The sequence below is a fragment of the Phaenicophaeus curvirostris genome, chromosome Z (genome assembly GCF_032191515.1).
Source record: "Phaenicophaeus curvirostris isolate KB17595 chromosome Z, BPBGC_Pcur_1.0, whole genome shotgun sequence".
NCBI lineage: Eukaryota > Metazoa > Chordata > Aves > Cuculiformes > Cuculidae > Phaenicophaeus > Phaenicophaeus curvirostris.
This window is the reverse complement of record NC_091431.1, coordinates 46,369,684-46,389,766: the sequence shown is the minus strand read 5'-3', so window position 1 is coordinate 46,389,766 and position 20,083 is coordinate 46,369,684. Positions and strand designations below refer to the sequence as shown.

The window sequence follows — 20,083 nt, the reverse complement described above, 5'->3', positions numbered from 1 at the left end:
GAAAATGTAAAACAGTACTAGACTAAAAAGAGGATGCTCTGAACTCAGTTTGGTCTGTGTCTCCTCCTTGACAGCACTCCTTGATAAATGGTTTGAACATCATACTAGGAGGATCTGACAGTTCTCCTCTTATTAGTAGTTTAGTTTATATATTTTTGCCTACCACCTGAAGCTTCTCTTGTCCACTTTGAATTTCTGCAGATGACTATAAATGTTTCTATGTCTCAGCCTGGGGGATGCAAAAGCCCACTTTAACAAGCCTGCTCTGAATTGTTCTTTACTTAGCTGTGATGGATACACTTGATCCCTGCCTGTACTTTGGTTCAGGCTGACTAAGGAGCAACAGGTCTCATGCCCTGTGGTGAACTGGTAAGCTGGGAGACTCCTGGCTCACAGACAAGGCAGTAAAGGTGCCTTGGAAAAACATTTCAAAAGGTGGTTTTGAAATGCACACATGCAAGACGCCTGTATAGAACAAGACATCAGAGCTAAATTGAAGACGATATCTATCTTGTCTGTTCTGTTGACTAGATGACAACTACTTCACCTTATAAAAATTACCATCAGGATGGCCCTAATAGGAGCTGTCTCTGAACTGCCTGTGGACTGCACACCAGGTGACTTTCCCCTTGAGCAGGGACATCTCTCAAGGTTTGAGATGCTGTACCTGAGACTAAGACATCCTTCCTTACCAAAGGCGGAGGGATCCCTTACGTGACAGATCCTCAGGACATGACAGATCCTCAGTACGTGACAGAATTATAACTAAGGAAACATTACTAATCCATGTAGCTACTCAATATTATTATAAACATTGCACAGACAATTCCATTAGGCATAAACTGTTGTCCGTGTCTGTCCACACTTAGGCTCCATAAGGAGTTTAGAAAGCAAAGGAGTCTACTTGGAACCTCATGACTCAACAGGAGGTTCCTCCTTACTTTTTGTTTCTCTTCCATTAGATGTATACTGTTGAACAAGTCTGAGACTAAGACTGGACCTAGCCACACCTAGGCTCCATAAGGAGTTCAGAAAGAAAGTGGGTTCACTCTGAACCTTGTGACTCAGCAGGAGGGCTTTCCCCACTCTTTGTGTCTCCTGTCTCTGTGCGAATCATTCAAACTCAATGTTCCTTTGTATTTTTCTTCCATATAATAATTAGTAAGGTGAACTGTGCTATCAAATGTACTAAACCTTGTCAAACCACTGTTAAATGTTGTTTAATTGTTGTTTTACCTCAATAAAACATATTGCTGCTTCTCTCTTTTGAGTGAGGCGCATTTCACTCATCCACGACACCAGCCTAGTCCCAGTTCTTAGCCCTAGACCACTGGTGCAGTTGTGCTGGTTGGTTGCACTCTGTAATTCCAGTAAACACTAGAGCATGGGGGAAGGCACTGGATACTTTTTTCCTTCTGTATGTAACAATTTGGTTTAACACTCCTTTCTTTTCTACAAATTACCAAGATGATCCTTTCTTATAATGCCCACCGTGTCCACCTTTTCAGCTAAAACTTTTCTAGTGGTTAATCGGCACATTCACCTCCATTTTTATTCTCCATCTTCTGCAGAAAGTTTCAACACCTTTCCAGAATATTCTGGGTAGTCTGTATCCTTCTGTGTTGCTTTCTCATCAAAATGATGACTGGAATTTCCTATTAGTACAGTTTTTATGATTTTGATAAGTCCTTTGGTCACCCAGTGGAAGACTCATCTCCATTATCTTCTTTATTTACTGCCTACTGTAGTCCCCTGCATGACAGGAATATTACTTTTACTGAGAAATGTTTAGTCACTCTAGCCTCCAAAACCCTTCTGGACTGAAGAATAAACATACACATCCTTGAAATAGCCTTTTAGCTTTAGCTATCTCTCCCTAACAGACTGTACTTGTCTGTATGAACTCTCCAACCAAATGTCTGTCATGCCAATTAAGAAATTATTATTAATACGATTCAAGACATCTAGCCATTCCCCTTTCCTATCGTCTTGCAATACTATGTAATAAAATAATTATAGTGTCTGTTTGTATGTGCTAGTTATCTATTAGTATGTCATGAACAATGGCATAAAATAAGTATGTGTTTATATGTAACGAACTAAGACTTTTCTGCTTACCTCTCTCGATACTACGTCAGGAAAACACTTCCTTCCACATCTAAGTCTTTATACCAATTGCTGTCTTGAATGTGCCTTGTCAGCTCATATTCCTTTCTGCAGTCAGTCCTGGCTTCACATCTGCAGGACAAATCCTAGGGGGATGCAGGCTGGCGGAACCTCAGCAGGACTCCTGTCCCACACTCTGTAGACTTAGCTGTGGGGCCAGACTAGGCTTCTAAAGGTATTACCCAGCCAGGACTTCAGAACTCTGCACGGCTGCACACCTCCACCTCTCTGCATCCCAGCCCCACTGCCATGCTGTCCTTGTAGGCAAAAGCTGCCTTCTTGTTTTGCACCTGAGCATCTATTGTTTCACTTTGTCTTCATTGTCTCTCATCATGCACTGCTGTGAAAAGCCTGGTTCCTTGGATAAGCTCTTAATAGATAACAGGGAGCTGCATCATGGTGGTTTTTTGGTTCGTTTTTTTTTTTGTTGTTGTTGTTTGTATTCTCCTATATCCTATTCAGGTCAACTAATTTAATTTAGCTATAATCTGAGTTTGTGGTTATATTTACGGTCAAAGGAAAAAAAAAAAGATTATCGGAAGCTGCAAGTCTGAAAGAAAGAATAGTTAGGCCAACTTAGGAAAACCAGTGACAGGTCACTTTCATACAGTACCAAGTGAAAGGATTGTACTATGAGCAAGACAGATTTTTTTCTTGTTTTTTGAAGCCTAAGTCACTGTAATTTAACAAGGCTTGAATTTCAAATAGGTACACAGCTCTGATCATTGTTGGGGTCTACTTTTTAACAGGCTTTCTCCTGACTGATAATAATTTTTAGCTTCCAGTATGGCCTTTCTCTGTGGCCTGTGGCCCTATGCAAGCCCAAACCCACCTCACTGACAAATTTTGACATGGAAACTGTTGTCTGAGGAAAGTTTTGGACAAGTTTGATACCGCTATAATAAAAGAAGCTTGTGTGTTTTTAAAGGCAGGTTGACAAACCTGTAATTGCTGAGGGTTTTTCAAAAGGAGAGTGTGAGGGCACAGGAAAAAACTGGAGAGGACATCCTTGGAAAGGGGACATGCAGACCTTAAATGAAGAGGTTCCAATGAATAAAAGGTCCTCTCCAAGGTGAATGTATCTCTTTGAAGATACCCACGCTCTGCATCTCTAAGTGGCAATACAGAGAGACATCACAGAGGACAGACAGGAAGGTGTATCTACACGTTCCTTAGTGCTGGGCTGCAAGTCATCTAAGTTTCCAAAAGCAAAACTGAGAATGCTTCTCTTACATGAGGTACAAGAGCCTATAAAAGTTAAAACAGTGTTGAAAGCTACGCAAAATTAGACTCACGTCTGGTAAACAACATCTGACTGATTGATAAACAAATGGAACAATGCAGAAGGCTATGCTTTCTTCCACGAGCTATGAAATTTCTGAGCTTTCTGATTAAGATATGCACACGGCACACACTCACTCTCTCTCCCCCTCTCTCATGCAGTACTTAGTGAGAGGACAAGAGGCCCAAGAGACCTAGTGCTGAGAGTTTTAAGATGAATTTTGATAACACAGGAAATCTAAGAAAGTGTAAACAGAACCAGACTTTCCTCTGAAGTGCAAGTACAGTAATAATGCTGCAGACCTTAGGAGATTCTGAAAAGCTGCCTGGTTTTTCAGGGTAACTTGGTGCATATTGGGCCTTGTATCAAGGCTGGAAGGATCTGCAGGATCAATCTCACTGCCCCTCAGACCGGCAAGGTGTCTTAGTTGTCAACAGCCTATTGTAGAACTCAGCAACCCCTCACACCTGTTACTGAAAGGCTCCCAAGACCAACATCTGTCATGTTTCAGCTGGACAGGAAAGCTGACCTGCCTGACAAAGTCTCTGCCTCACAGGAGCTCTACACTAGGGAGCAGAAGACTGCTGAGATCAACGTGGCACATCACCAGAGTTCCCAGCTCTCAGCCCAGTGTTGTGAGCTCAACTGAGAAAAAAAACAGGAGGAAAAAGTTTAATGTCATACTGTGTGGCTACACGGGAAACAACTCAGGAAATTTCACTTCTTGGCACAGGGACAAAAAGACGCAAAACTACAAAGACAGAAAAGTACTTCAGCAGTGTATTTGATGCCAAGAGCAGCTGTTGCTGAGTTCTACAACTTCTGCAGTGCCAGGAGCATGAAGCCTCAGGTGAACACTTTACACCAGATTGCTGACACAGGAAAAAACTTCATGCTAGCATTGAATGAGCCACTGAAGAATGATACCAGGAGAGCTGAAATAATGGTGATGCAGTTCTGGTGCAGAGGTGCAAAGTGTGATCTTACTGTACTTTGCTTTCTTCGCTTGTCTGGACAGAGCAGTTCCTGCAGAGGCACACCTCAGTGCCAGAAGGGATGCATCATCTGCTGGCTGAGATGGAAATCGCATGGAAATCTCAAAGACCTGGGGAGTTTCAGGTCGAAGATTTCCAGAGGACTCAGAGGCGTGTCTTTCTGGGGCCTGTTTGGCAAGCATACTTTGAAGATCTGTATCCAGAAGTTTTCACAGCACAATGGCTGGAAGCTGGGTTTTGGTTCTCATCTGAATTTCTGTATGCGAGATGCAGCTAGTCAGCTGTGCTAACAGTGATGTGCTCTTGAAGTCTCATAGATATACATCTAACTTTAGACAATTAAAGCTTAAAATGTGAGAGTAGGCCACAGTTGAGGAACTTTTAATATCACAAATGAAGTACAGGAATCTTCCAGGAAGAATGTAGATTGTGGGGGAGCTAGGCAGAGGAAAGAGGCTGATGTGCGGACTAGTGAATTTGCTTTTCCTTCCTATTACTGCTTGTTCTCTAGAGTATATAGGTCAGAAAATAGTACTGGACAAATGCATTGTGATGGTGCAGTATTCATTACCAGGACCTTACCACAATGCAGTTGACACAAAGCAGTCAGAGTAACAATCAAGCAACTCACTTGGAGCTAAAATCCAGTGAAAGGGGCCAACAGCTCATAGGTTTGCTCCTGAGATATGGGAGAGCTCTGTACTTAACAATTCATTAACATGGCACAAATAAGAAAAAGATTCTCTTCCAGGCACTTGCCAGTACTGGAGAGTGACTGCAGATGGGATACAAATCTGTTTTAGGATCTGTTCTGCTGAGTAGGAAAGGAGTTGGTGTTTCCTGTAAAGTCTCTGCTGCTTGCTGAGGAGGAAAAATAGGTAGGCTCAGGGATGCTGCCAAAAACTCAGAGTGCTAAGTCTAGATCTGTCTCTGGTTTTGCCAGAATATAGATATTATAGAAAGGTTAATTTTTTGTCCTGCCTGTCAGCAGAGTTAAAAAAGACAAGGATAGCACATCTACTCCAATAACTCAGGAATCTAGATTTTTCCTGTACGCTTTAAACATCTGGCAAAGTAAGCAATTGTCCAAATAGGCCTGGTCATAGGAGAGAGCCATGTCCTCTAAGTCTCTGGGATTTGTTAGATAGCTTTCTGCAGCACATTTCTCATTCTGTGTGTGATCAAACTTACACCTCAAGGTCATTTGAGGTACTTGGCTCTAGCTTTATCAGATTGCTTAGTGCTTTACATGGAGAGTTCTGTCAGGTTTTAAACAAGATGGTAGCAGAGAACAGAGCTGAAAAATCTGTTGTATAAACTGTTGTGGATTATTCCTATCTTTGGGCACCATTCAAAGCGTTCATAGTCAGACTTGAATCAGACTACAGCCACAGTGAAAAAAAACCAACCCCAAACCACCCAGAATAATAAACCCTTGCAGACAAAAATAGCAGTGCTAGTAGGAGAACATGCTGATGTAACATATTCTACTTGTAAACTCAAAAAATTAACATTCATAATAATGTTTGGAAGGTGGCTTACACATTTTAACAGATTACCCAGAAATCAGATACTTCCGTTGGGTTAAGAGCACACCAATAAGATTGCTAGTTCTGTAAGGAGCAAGTTGCTAAAATGATGCTTTTCTTGATAGCCGATTGTTTTTTGAATTAAATAAGTGAGGGGAAAAGAGTTTATTTCTTGTGAAAACAGTGTATGTGTCTGAAAAGTTTTGAAGGTAAGCGTGTGAAGGTAAGTGTTGTGCTTTGAACTGCTGCACTCATCTTTATGCTGCTGTATACATATAGCAGTACTCCCAGAGGACCTCTCAGCAGAGGCAACATCCTTTTTAATTTGATATTAGGATCAGTATGACAACTCAGTAATTATTTTACATTATGAACTGCCTGCTCCCAAATGTGTTTTCTTCCTCCATATAACTAGTCTGATACCTCATTTTACCTAAAAGGTTTACTTCTAGTCTTTAAGTGCATTTGGACACAGAGTCATCTGAGCAGGAGCAGGTTATCCTTTAAACCTGTTGTAATTGAGTGACATAACTGTCACCTTTGGCTTGTTGTAAAATATGGCCTACCCACATAGAAAACCTTAGAGGTCTCTGAAAACACAATTTGCTTTAAAACAAAGAAAACCTTTGCACACTCTAGTGTACACAAAAAGTCAAGGATTTCCTTACTCTAAAATACAGGCTAAGTTTCAGACTGTGGCACGTATCTACATCATAGCTGACCTGCTAAATCTACCACAGACTGTGATGAGGCCTGTTAAGAAACTAGATATAAAGACAGATTTCACCATTTCTCTGGGTCACGCATACTGACATACCTTGACTCATGTCTCTGATAATGCCTATTTATGTCAGATAAACACCGATTTTTCTATTTATGATTCTGTCTCAGCATGAAATAGTTCATCTTGAACACTGATTTCCACTGAAACCATTTATAGTTTTACCAATAGGTTACATCTAATGTGGCAAGAAAAACTCCAGATTAATCTGTTCAAGACTTAAGCTCACGAATTTAAGGTTTTAACTGTATGTATGTTGTACTCAGGATATATAAAGCCTGCCCACTATATATGCAAGATGCCTACAGAGCAGTGCTACTGGAGCAAGCAAGAATAATATACACCATACTCACCTTTCCCAACATTCCTTTTTAAAATCTTGGTAGAAAGTCTTCTGGCAAAATGAACAAAGCATACAGGCTAATTTTCAGTTTCCTCACACATGACAATTTCATGTTTTCCCTTTTCCTACAGATTCTGCATCCCATATGGTCCTTACCTCACTAAGGAATGTTAACTCCCAAAGCTCTGCATCCCACTCAAAAAAGAAGGAATACTTCCCCTCAAGGTCCCCCTATTCTTCTAGGAAATCTGATCTAAACTAGGAGTTTCCAAACATAAAACAGAAGCTAAGCTATAGAAGTCACAAAGAAAATAATAGCAGAACTTCACACTGTACCTTCTCCACTGTCTGAAAGCATCTTACATTCACCCTAGCAATAGCGTGGAAGAAGATAACTCATTTCTTGCTATACATTATTATTAGAGTGAGAGAAGAAATGGTGCTTTTTAGTTGTAAAATAACAGTATTCATAGTGAATACACATTACACGCAGTCTCAGCTGAAAAAGCTGACATGGTATAAAAAGGATTGATAGGTGCCTACTTGTTGGAACAATATAATCTTAGGAAAGGGATAGAGAAATGACACAATCCTTTCACTAGGCAATAGTTCAATTAACCAACACTTTTCAAAAGACAGCTTGAAGAGTTATCATAGAACAGTTAGGGTTGGAAGGGTCCTTAAAGATCATCTAGTTCCAACCCCCTGCCATGGGCAGGCACACCTCCCACCAGACCAGGCTGCCCAAGGCCCCATCCAACCAGGCCTTGAACACCTCCAGGGATGGGGCATTCGCAACTTCCCTGGGCAGCCTGTGCCAGGGCCTCACCACTCTCATCATGAAGAAATTCTTCCTAATGTCTAGTCTAAATCTGCCCTTCTCCAGTTTATACCCATTCCCCCTCGTCCTATCACCACAAGCCTTTATGAAATAGTCCCTCTACAGCTTTCTTGTAGGCTCCCATCAGGTACAACCCTCAGCCTGTCCTCATAGCAGAGGTGCCCCAGCCCTCAGACCACCTTTGTAGCCCTCCTCTGGACACGTTCCAACAGCTCCATATCCTCATTATGTTGAGAATTTGACACAATTCTCCAGGTGAGGTCTCACGAGAGGAATAGAGGGGCAGAATCACCTCCCTCAGCCTGCTGGCCATGCTTCTTTTGATGCAGCCCAGCATAGATGGATGCAGATCCATCCCCATAGTGTACTGAAACTGGGGATTGACCTAACCCAGGTGTAGTACCTCACATTTGGCCTTGTTGAACCTCATGAGGTTCCCACAGGCTCAATTCTCCAGCCTGTCCAGGTCCTTCTGGATGACGTTCTGTCCTTCTGGTGCGGCAACTACACCACTCAGCTTGGTGTCATCTACAAACTTGCTGAGGGTGCACCCAATCTTGCTGTCAATATCATTGATGAAGATATTAAACAGCACTAGTCCCAGTAGGGACCCCTGAGGGACACCACTTGTCATGGATCTCCATCTGGACTTTGAGCCGTTGACAACTACTCTCTGATAGGACCCTCCAACCAGTTTCTTATCCACCATACTGCCAACCCATCAAATTCATAGCTCTCCAACAGAGAGAGAAGGATCTTGTAGGGGACTGTGTCAAAGTCTTTACAGAAGTCTAGATAGATCATATCTGTTGGTTTACCTGTGCGCACTGCTGCAGTTACCCCATCATAGAAAGCCACTAGGTTGGTGGTCATACAGGATTTCCCATTGTCATCTTTCGTACACTTTTTAAAAAAGGGCACAACATTACCCTCCTTCCAGTCACCAGGGACTTCTTCTGACTGCCATGACTTTTCAAATATCATGGAGAGTGTCTTGGCAACCACATCAGCCAATTCCCTCTGGACTCTGGGATACATCTCATCAGGATGCACAGACTTATTTATGTTCAGGTTCCTCAGGTGTTCACAAACCTGATCCTGCTCTGTGCAGACTAAGCTATGAAGGATAATAGCCAGGAAGGCAAAAAGCTTACAAACTACAAAGATTAAATTTGTAATATATAAATACAGTATGAGCTAACAACTTAGAAATGTATTTGAGGTAGTATAGGCCAGCATACTATAAGAATGCATAGGAAGACATCTGAGCGTCCTTAAATAAGTCACTTCAAGCACATCCTATGATCTCACTTAGCAGTAGTAGGGAAAAAATAGGATAGTAAGGTAAACAAGGGATAATTACAGTGTTAATACTCCGCTTGCTAACTATTTAAGCCCATCCCTGAATATGAAGGAATGTTTAGGCCGCAAGTGCTGTACTGTGGTAAAGTTCCTACAAAGAAGATACTGCATAAAATAACCCTGTAATTACAAGGAAATTGAAAAGGTGTATTCAAAATAATCAGCAAGCTGAACAAGCACTGAGTGGAGTTTCAGCCAGCAAAATAACCCTCCTGTACAGCTTTGTACAATGAATTTCATCTCAAGACCGTCGCTGGATGTTCTTTCTGTTGGCAGAGAAAGAACAGTTGAGTAACACTTCGTATAATCACACTTTAATGAAACATTGAAGTACTTCATAAAGCGTTACAAAGATATAATACATACATAACATAAGTGTAAAGGCTAGATGCCTTTCATAAAATGAAAAAACTTGGTAAAAAATATGGATTAAAAGTTACTGCAGCAAAACAAAGTCATTACAATTACACTTGTGGATTTTTTTTTTTAAAGAAAACCAGCAGTATTGACTGGCACATACAGACAAAAAAAATACAGCGAGAGTTTTCTTCCTCCACACAGTATTCAATCAAGTAGCACTGTAATGAACATTGATTTCATGCATAAGTGCAGAGAGGGTTTTTAAACTCTGCATATAGTACTGATTTCAGCTTTGGTACAGCCCCATTTACAACACATTCCTGCCAAACCCAGAGGTTCCCGTTTTCTTCTGGGATACCTGGCCCAAAGAAAACTGCTTGATCCCATGGAGTTTGCAGTTTCTGCCCCTCCTCTATCCTGAACAGCTTCTTCTATCTGGTGAACAAATTCTTTGAAGTCATCCGCCATAGCTGCATATTCATTATAGTCATTTAAGCCATACAAATCCTTAAATGTCTCCCATCCAAGAAACGGGCTGCTTCTCGGCAGCTGCTCCACTTCAGGACCCCAGACGGATTGCAGCTTGAAGTTCCCCAGCAGTTTGTTACTTGGTGTCCGTGCAGAATCTGTTTAAAGAGAAGACTTTTTTTTAAAGTTCAGATTGTAGAAGGAGTATCAAAGGGAGCGCGTAACTCTAAGAAATAGCAATAAACGTCATGCAGTTAGCAATACGCAAAGCACTGTTACCTAGGAAAACTGTCAGTACTGCAGAGTCTCTGTTCCTTGATTAACTTACGGTGGAATATTTATGTTAGGCTATGCTGTCTGTTAGACATGGAGAGGACATGGCTACAACAGTGGCTGAGGCTTTGTATCACAACTGCAAGTGTAACTTGTAAAGAAGTTCCAATATTTCTGTAAAAACAAAGTTTTGTAGACACTTACCCAGAAACCACACAGAGCTATGTCATGCGGCTCATGAATTACACTAGACCACTCCTACCCCATGCAAAAATCACACAAAATAGCATCATGTGAACAACAAATGTAGGGAGGACCAAATACTGGACTAAAGAAAATATTGTACACAAACTGCTTCTGATAGATTGTATTTTTCTACAGCTATTTTCAGCCAAGGCTTTCCACTAATTTCTTTAATCTCTCAAGGTGCAGCAAAGGCTTGCAGAATTTACTTAGAAAAAACACTGGGTCTCACTGACTGAAGTTTTCTTAAAAATTCAGCCCTGCTTCATTTCACCTCATACTGTTTCTCCTGGGTTTACCTTCAGGAAATGGCATTGCATACTTCAGCTTCTTGTGAAGAAGGCACTTACATTAATTAAGTTTAAAAAATGCAAAATAAGTGTTTGCCTTGTGGTCTTAATTCTGTTTAGTATAATTTTTGTTTCAGAAAGCTGAAAGAACAGAAGAACACCCAATGAATGTTATATATTTTCTTTAATAGGGCTAGTTACAACGTAGAAGCTGACTTTCAGACAGAACAACTGCCTGGATATGTAAAATAAATAAAAGTGGTTGTAGCTGCTTTACTAATCAGACAACAACTGCTATTTATTACTCTTTTGAGGCAGGGAAGACTTTTAGAGAGCATGCAGCACAGAGTGGGCTCCTTAGTGACTGATGTTGAAGCTATTGTTAATAAAAAGGAAACCAAATTTGCTGGGAAAGAACACTATGCCAGCAGAAGCTGCACAAGTGTATTTTTGTTGCAAATACAAAAGTAACTTTTACTTTCTATGACCTGTCTGGGGGGGAAAAAAAACCCAAATGTACAAGCAAAAGTAACTCCCAAGAAACCCCAAATATTGGCTTCATTAACTGCCCAACACCTAATGTTATTTCACAGACAGCAAACTCTTCCATTCCACATTTTAGCTGCAATTCCAAATTTTGTCCTTGCTAAAAATGTTATTTTCACTAGTCAAAATACCAACATAAACGAGCGTTTTCTCTTAAAATTACTGTTATATTACTGTAGTTTGAGAACACAGCCCCAAATCCCACCTGCTTACACTTTCTTAATATACTGACTTGGGACATGTGACAATAAATTTTTTCAAGGAATACTTTACCCACTATCTGCTTCACCAGAGATCCCTAGAGCAGTTCTTGCTGTTTAAGTTGCAACCTGAAGCACCAGAGAGTCCCCTCCATCTTCCATTGCACTAGCTCTTTCACACAGAGCGGCACAAGGCAGTGATAAAAAAAACCCTAAATGATTCCACAGCCCAGAAAGATGAGGAGCACAGCTCTAAAGCTCCTGGCAGAGAGTGGAAATCACGCCAGGTGCCTCCACCCCGAGAGTAACGGAGAAAAGCCGGGGGGTGTCCCTGCCCACAGCAGAGGGGTTGGAATTAGGTGGTCTTTAAGGTCCCTTCGAACTCAAACCGTTCTATGAAAGTCACGGCGAGAGGCACCCGCTACGCCTCGCAAGGGCGCATCACACCTCCTGCGCAGCCAACAGGGGAAAAGAAGTGTGATTTGTGCTTTGAGGGGGTGTTAAATGAAAATTTATCAGGGAGACCCGTCTGCCGTCGGGGCTGCTCAGTCCCGCGCAGAGAGATTCCTGGGAACAGCCCAGGGCTTCCCAGGTTATCCCGGCTAACAGCGCCCCGGCGGCAGCCGCTCCTTTCCCTCTCGACTCCGGAGTTTCCAGTCGGAACTCCCGGGAAACACCGGTAGGAACAGGGATCGAGAGGCAAGGCGAGGGATGGGGACGCCCCCGGGGGATGGGGAACGCTCCCACGAGTGGGAAAGGCTCTCGGGGGATGGGAGACAGTCCCACGGATTAGGGAAAGCTCCCACGGATTGGGGACGGTCCTACGGATTGGGGATGCTCCGAGGGATGGGGAACGCTCCCACGAATGCGAGCGGTCCCGTGAAAGGGAAAGGCTCTCGGTGAGCAGGGGATGGTCCCACGGATGGGGATTTCTCTCGGGGGATGGGGACGCTCCCACGGATGGGGGACGGTCCCACGGACTGGAAAAGCTCTGAGGGATGGGGGACGCTGCGAAGGATGGGGATTTCTCTCGGGGTATGGGGGACTCTCCCACGGATGGGGACGGTCCCATGGATGGGAAAGGCTTTCGGTGGGTTGGGGACGGTCCCAGGGATGGGGAGCGCTCCCACGGATGGGGATTTCTCTCGGGAGGTGGGGACGCTCCCACGGGTGGGGCAGGTCCTACGTATCGGGAAAGCTCCGAGGGCTGGGGAGCGCGGCGAGGGATGCGGAGCGCTCCCACGGGTGAGGAAGCCTTCGAGGGATGGGGACAGTCCCATGGACGGGGACTCTCCCAGCTATGGGGAAGGCTCTCGGGGGATGCGGGACGCTCCCAGGCGTGGGGGCGCTCCCACAGGGCTCGGCAGGACCGCGCCGCGGGGCGCTCGCCCACCCGCGATCCCCCCCGCACTCACCGGGCGCGGGCTCCACCGCCAGCAGCGAGAGCCGCTTCCAGCGGGACCCGCCGCAGGTGAAGATGACGGCGCGGATGAACTCCCTGCCGCACAGCTTCACCCCGTAGCCGTAGCCGTCGCTGTCGCCGTCGGGGAGCACGGCGGCCGCCGCCGCGCCCAGCAGCAGCGCCAGCCCCAGCCCCGGCCCCATGGCGGCTCCGCGCCCGCAGACCCGGCTCGCGGCGCTTTTATGGGCGGCGGGGGCGGCACCTGCCCCGCAGAACCCTCGCTCCACCTCCCCGGGACGGCGACAAACCCGCCTCCGGGGCAGCCTCTGCCAGCGCCCGCACACCCGCACGGCCAAGTTCTTCCTAACCACGGAGTCAAAGAACCAGGGAACGCTTTGGGTTGGAAGGGACCTTAAAGATCCTCTTTTCTGAACACCTCCCTGCTTCTTCATCAGGAATACTGGATGTAAAACATGGACAATACTTTCTGTGCTTGCTATCGTGCGTGTCGGTAGGTGATGGAGCGCAGGTGGTCATAGAACCACAGAACGGCTTGGGTTGGAAGGGACCTTAAAGCCCATCCAGTTCCAAGCCCTCTGCCATGGGCAGGGACACCTCCCAAGGCCCCATCCAACCTGGCCTTGAACACCTCCAGGCATGGGGCAGCCACAGCTTCCCTGGGCAGCCTGTGCCAGTGCCTCACCGCTCTCATCGTGAAGAAATTCCTCCTTACATCCAGTCCAAATCTGCCCCTCTCCAGTTTATACCCACTGCCCCTCATCCTGTCACTACAAACCTCTGTAAAAAGTCCCTCCCCAGCTCTCTTGTAGCCCCCTTCAGATAATGGAAGGTCCCTATAAGATCTCCCTGGAGACTCCGCTTCTCCAAGCTGAACAAGCCCAAATCTCTCAGCCTGTCCTCATAGCAGAGGTGCTCCAGCAGTCCTCTGACCATCTTTGTAGACTCCTCTGGGCGTGTTCCAACAGCTCCATATCCTTATTACGCTGAGGATTCCAGAACTGGACTCAATGCTCCAGGCAGGGTGTCACAAGAATGGAGTAGAGGGGCAGAATTACCTCCCTTGACCTGCTGGCCACGCTTCTTTTGATACAGCCCAGGACACGGTTGGCCTGCTGGGCTGTGAGCACACCTCGCTGGCTCATAACAAGCCTCTCATTGACCAGCAGTCCTTCTCCACAGGGCCACTCTCAAGCAATCTGAACCTCCCCTGCCTCAGGTTGAGGCCATTCCCTCTCATCCTACCACCCGTCATTTTGGAGAAGAGACCAGCACCCATGGCTACAACCTCCTTTCAGGTGTTTGTAGACAGTGATAAGGTCTCCCCCCAGCCTCTTTCTCTGTAGGTTTCTGTGGCTGCCACGCGTCGATGTGCAATCGGGCAAGGCTCCCTCCTCTCTTTGCCCAGCGCCTGCTGTCACAGCTCCTCACGCCTTGGTGAAGGTGCACCCCACCTTTGGCATCCCTCCTTGAGCACCCAGCTCCCACCAACCCAGAGACATGTTCCATCCCCTCCACCATGTGCTCTCTCTCTGAGCTTTCCCTGTTTGTGGTCACCTACCAGTTGCTGATGAACTCTTAAATGGCTTTTAAAATGTGAAAGTCTCCTGCTTGTCTGTTTTTCCCTTTCTAGAATCTGCCTAACTACTCCTACATCTGAAAAATGTTGGCTGAAGCAAAAACAGAGAAGGAAGTAAAGTAAAAGAAATGTGCTTCTGTAAAACTACTTAAGCCACGGAAATTTGAGGTGGTATTGGAAGCCCTGAATTCTTCTCAAGTTTGTTGTTCTTGAGACCCGTGTTGAGAAGTTGCCATGGGCAGAGAGGGCTCAGCGCTGACATGCATGACCTGGGCATGCAGAGCTTCGTGTCTGTGTGTTTCACCAGCAGCCTCAGCAGCTTCTCATCAGCAAGGGTGGCATTCTGCAGACTCACCAGGCAGAACTATGCATCCCGTGAAAGTGAACTTTGCTTTGAGGAACATTTTTTCAGCACAATAACACAAGAAGAGGCTGCTCTCCTCCTTTATAAGCAGTCATGTGGAAAGCCAGAAAAATTCCTCTCTTTAAAAATGTAATGAAGCTGTTTTCTATGGGTCCTTTTACCTGAGGGCTGTGCTTTCTATCCCATGAGTACTGTTAGCATACAGAGAAACATCCTCAGAACTCAATCTAGAATGAGAGCACAAAGATGTGCATCCACAGCCCAGCATACCAAGGTGAATGATTCACCTGTGCTGGCAGAGAAGACACAGTCTCCAAATATCTCTGCAAGGAGGACTTAGGCGTTTTACACTAAGCCTGATCTAGAAAGAAGCTGTGGAGGGTGAGAATAGTGAGCAGCCTGCAAAGTTGTCCATACTTGGACTTTGTTTTTGGTCCAGCCTGAGATGTTTTAGGTAGTGGCACCACTTTAACAGTAAACACTATCACCCAGGCTGTTCCTTGGTTGCAATCCACAGAAGTGGAGGCTGCCAATCTGAAATTCCTGAAGAATAAAAACCTTGATCTGTTTCTCCCTTAGCTGAAGTCTCAGCTGCTGTTCTGTTACAGACAAGCTGTGCAGGGTAGTGGCAACTTGCCTTTTTTAAGAGAGCAGCAGACTGATCTTGTTGGTGTTGTTGACTTTTTCTGAAAATACCCATCCCATCAGGTGAATTTACTCATGGTCTGTAAGCAGTCTCCTAGGCAAGGGAATTGTTTTCAGTGACTGGAAGGCTGTAGCCATGTGCAAGACCACTACCACAACTTTCAGGTCAATAAGGAAGGTGTCTCCTTAGCTGGGCAGTGACCACCCTGGTAACTTCTTTAGCTTGTAAATTAATATTTATTTTAAAACCTACATTGATGCACATGCCCCATATTGGATCTAGTCTTTAAAAGTGGCAAAATGTCAGATATACCTTTCTCAGAGTTTTAAACAGGGAATTCCAAGACAGGTCCTGAAACAGCAGGCTGATTTGTCAGTCCAGCTGGAAAACTCATGACTCTCCACATGCTTTAATTTCTAATTTAACTGGAACATTAGGTACCGTGGCACCACCTTTAATTCTCTCTAAGCAAAGGCAGGCATTATGATGGCCACCTTTTTGGTTTTTTGCAAGAATCTCATTTTTGCCACTGTCTGAAGAACATAACCACTGAACACAGCTGCTAAGTGCAACCACTCAAGAGATTGGAAAACAAATAGTTGAGAACAGTTTTTCTGACCTCCCCTGCTTCTTCGTTGGGGCTACTGAATGTGAAAGACAGACAATGCTTTCTGTGCTTGCTATCATGCATGTTGGTAGGTAATTGAGCACAAATGGTCATAGAATTTGGTTTGGGTTGGAGAGAACCTTAAGGATCATCTAGTTCCGCCCCCCTGCCATGGGAAGGGACATGTTCCACTAGGTCAGATTGCCCAAGGCCCCATCCAACCTGGCCTTGAATGCCTCCAGGGACGGGGCATCACTGCTGACTCGTCTGGACAACCTGTTCCAGTGCCATACTACCATCACAGTAGAAAACCTCTTCCTAATATCTAAATCCACCCTCCTTCAGCATAAAACTGTTATCCCTCATCCTATCCCTGCACTCCTTTATAAGGAGCCTCTCTCCATCTCTCCTGAATGTCCCTTTAAAATACTGGAAGGCTGTTATGAGGTCTCACCAGAGCCTTTTCTTCTCTGGGCTGAACCCCAACTCTCTCAGCCAGTCCTCAGTCCTGCTCCAGCCCCCTGACCATCTTTGTGGTCCTCCTCTGGGCTCACTCTAACAGATCCTGCCTGTGCTGCACTGAGGATTCCAGAACTGAACATGTTACTCCACGTGAAGTCTTGTAAGAGTGGAGTATGGAGGAAGAATCACCTGCCTTGCTAGTCACAATTTTTCGATGCAGCCCAGGATGTGGTTGGTTTTCTGGGCTGCATGTGCACACTATCAGATCATGCTGAGTTTCTTATCCACACAGTTTGGTTGCATCAAAGAAGCCTTGGAGGAAATGTCCCAAGGGTTCAGTTTTTTTGGTTTTTTGGGTTTTTTTACACGGAAAAGCCTAACTGGCAATCTCTCAGTAATTTGACATGAATTTAAATCAAATCAGAGGGTAGGTTGGTTTATCTGTGCATCATAGGTAGAAAAACTACTTCTATTCAAAACACTCCAGAAGAAAACAAATAATTTAAATATAATCAGTCTGAAGCAACTATCCACCTTCTAACTGTTCGTATTATAGACAAGGGCAAAAGCAGAGTGAAGAAATGAAATTCCGTTCATTATTTGTAATGTCCTGCAAAATAGCTACGTCAGTGTGCTGTCAAAATTCAAGCATTTTGTATTTTCTAGTTTCCTGAAGTAAGGAACCATTTCTCTCCCTTGCACTAAATTTTTAATCTGTTGTCCAATAGCAATCAAAGTTTATAGAGGGTAGAGGATGTTTCAGGGAAACAGGTGGCTAAATAACACCGCTGCGATAGCATTGAACACCTTGAATGAAAGGCTTATTCACATTAAATGTCAGACAATCTATGCAGAAGATCAGAAGCAGGACAGAAATGCACAGAATTCATTAGTCTTTCTTCAGAGACCTCATTACAAATTCATGCAATTCGCTGCTCAAAAAACAACTTAGTTTTTGAAAGCTGCCCGAACATGTACTTAAAATACTTCCTAAGTTTGCTTAGTACCAGACAGGATTCTGCAAGAAATGCGAAATACCACTGCAGGCATGTGATTGGTGACTCAGTGTTATCTAGCTACATTCATCATAACATGGATAACATGATCATGGGCTTTCACAAGCAGTTCACCTTTAAGAAAGTTAATAGTTAAAAAAATAATTAATCCAAGCATTTTCTTAAATATAATGAATTCCAAGACCCATTAAGCGATTAAATAATAATGCAGAAACAACCTTATATATGTATGTCCATGTAAGTGCTTTCCTCTTTTAAAAGCAGTGATATGCTACTATAGAATCATAGAATCACTGGGTTGGAAAGGACCCACTGGATCTTTGAGTCCAACCTACAAGTCTTTTTCCTCTCGTCTCCTTTTCCCTAACTTCAAAATATTTAGTTAAGGACAGTGAGAATCAACTTTGCCTATTGTAAGGAAGGACTCAGATACGTTAAATCATGCACCCAAGGAATGAAGGAAGGGGCCTAAACAGGAACCCCCAAAGCGACTTGGCTCATTACTCAGCAATGCTGATTTCTCAACAATACCATCAAAAACAGATGAACAAGAGAAGTGTGGTGCAGACAGTTGTGGCTTGCGAGTAGCGTGCACTTTCTTAGATTCAGTAACTGAGAATGAGAACACGAAGTTTAATTTTGACATCCTAATCATGACTGAACTCTCACTTTCCCAGAAGAATCCTGCTCAGAGTGACACAGATTCAGAATACATGGCCACCAGGCATCACGACCAGAAAAACAACAGGATTAAGGTGGTAAGAGTAGTGTCCTCAGGTCAGAACAAGCTCCCTTATTCTCCTTCCACAGCGATTCACGGAAACAAAGATAGATTCTATGATATATTAAAGTCAGTCTTACAGCTGAAGCCAGCTGAGCACCAGTGACAAAATGGAGCAGGAAGTCTTAGGCATTTTATTTGTTCATTTCCGTGAATACAACTCGTATCATGATTACAGGCAACATGCTGTAAACATCTATTTCCCCAAAGTAGACTCTACCAAAGATCATGCTTTCTTTCACTGTTCTCTGAAGGAAATACAGTTCAACCACTCTATAGCTGGATATCAACATGACAGAGACGACTGAGCTTGGCACATGCAACCATTTTGACTACTACACTAGCAGTAAAATAACTACGTGGTAACACAGAATGAGCATCTTTGAAACAAATGTATATCAAGCAAATAGCAAAGTTAATAGTAAAAAATAAAGGGAGTAACGGTGACTAGCCATTAACTCCTTTGGCATATTCTATGTAGCCTGTTTAAATCTACTTCTGGAGTTGGCATTAGACTCCACTGCTTAGAGCCTGTTGCTTTTCCCTTATAAGTTTGGTAAATTTCACTGATACTCACTATGCAACATTGAATTAAACTTGCCACATTTCCATCACTTTTTGGAGTGGACTCCTGCAATGGATTAAAGCCATTGATCTAAATTTAATGTTTGGAGAAAAAAAAATCTCCAATTTAGCTAAGAAAGAGTAATATGCTATTATCCCCTAAAACTGCTATCTCGGTCACTGTTTTGCTTAGTCTACTTTCTTCCTTTAACATTGCCTTTTAATCCTACACTATAGACAGCAATCTATCACAAACACACAGATATTAATTCCTAATTCACAGTGGACAGGACTAGGGTACTTCCTAATTTTCTAGGACTTGTAAAAAAAAGCCCTGCTGTATAGGCCAGTAGAACTGCTTTCATTAAAATGGCTTTCATAAGATTAAAAGGTGGGTTATAAAAGGCATGAGAGGAGACATACATGTACAAAACCAAGCTCATTTAATTGTTTTTCTTTCTTGGAAGAAAGAGTATCAATAGATGACAGACCAAAACATAAAGCTGTTACAACTACTTCAAAATTAAAGCAAGGCAGAATTCAGAAGTGGAGGAAAGGTAGCAGATGATCTTTTATTCAAGGCAAAACAAGTAAGTAGGGGTACATACATCCTAAGAGCAGTACACTGTACAGCAGCAGTGGTGAGAGACTGTGTTATAGGAGAGGCAGAAAACATGAGGTGGTCTTGAGTGGCATTTTATGAGCTCACAGAGCATGGGTAGCACCATGGGCTGAGCTGAGGCAAACCTTCCAAGACAATTAAAATTACTGCCTTAAATCTAAAACGGCCAAAGTGTAGACCAAACTATAATAAACAAACAGGCTATTATAACCCATTTTGTCACTCTGCATATTAAAATGCATCACATTTGAAATGTTTCAGATTGAATGCTTTGTTAAAATGCAGATGACAGAACCAATTACAGAGGTGACTGAATGCGGAAGTTAATGCACTTCCAGAAATT

General features: G+C 43.8%; 2 protein-coding genes across 2 annotated transcripts in view; one reads left to right on the top strand and one right to left on the bottom strand.

Annotated features, from left to right (window-relative positions):
• The window catches only part of JAK2 (Janus kinase 2), a 215,932-nt gene that overhangs the window by 104,400 nt on the left and 91,449 nt on the right, over positions 1-20,083 (top strand). The gene's annotated exons all lie outside the window — the stretch shown is intronic.
• Positions 9,921-13,284, bottom strand: LOC138733465 (relaxin-3-like). Its single transcript, XM_069880654.1, has 2 exons — positions 13,095-13,284; positions 9,921-10,285 (listed from the first exon to the last, which is right to left on the bottom strand). The coding sequence occupies exons 1-2, from the start codon at positions 13,282-13,284 to the stop codon at positions 9,921-9,923; spliced, it is 555 nt and encodes a 184-aa protein (XP_069736755.1).

Bases quoted from the DNA above. Each gene is read 5' to 3' on its own strand.
- LOC138733465 (XM_069880654.1), bottom strand. From the start codon at position 13,284: ATGGGGCCGGGGCTGGGGCTGGCGCTGCTGCTGGGCGCGGCGGCGGCC. The intron at 10,286-13,094 runs GTGAGTGCGGGG...CTCTTTAAACAG, and splicing joins GGCGGTGGAGCCCGCGCCCG to ATTCTGCACGGACACCAAGT.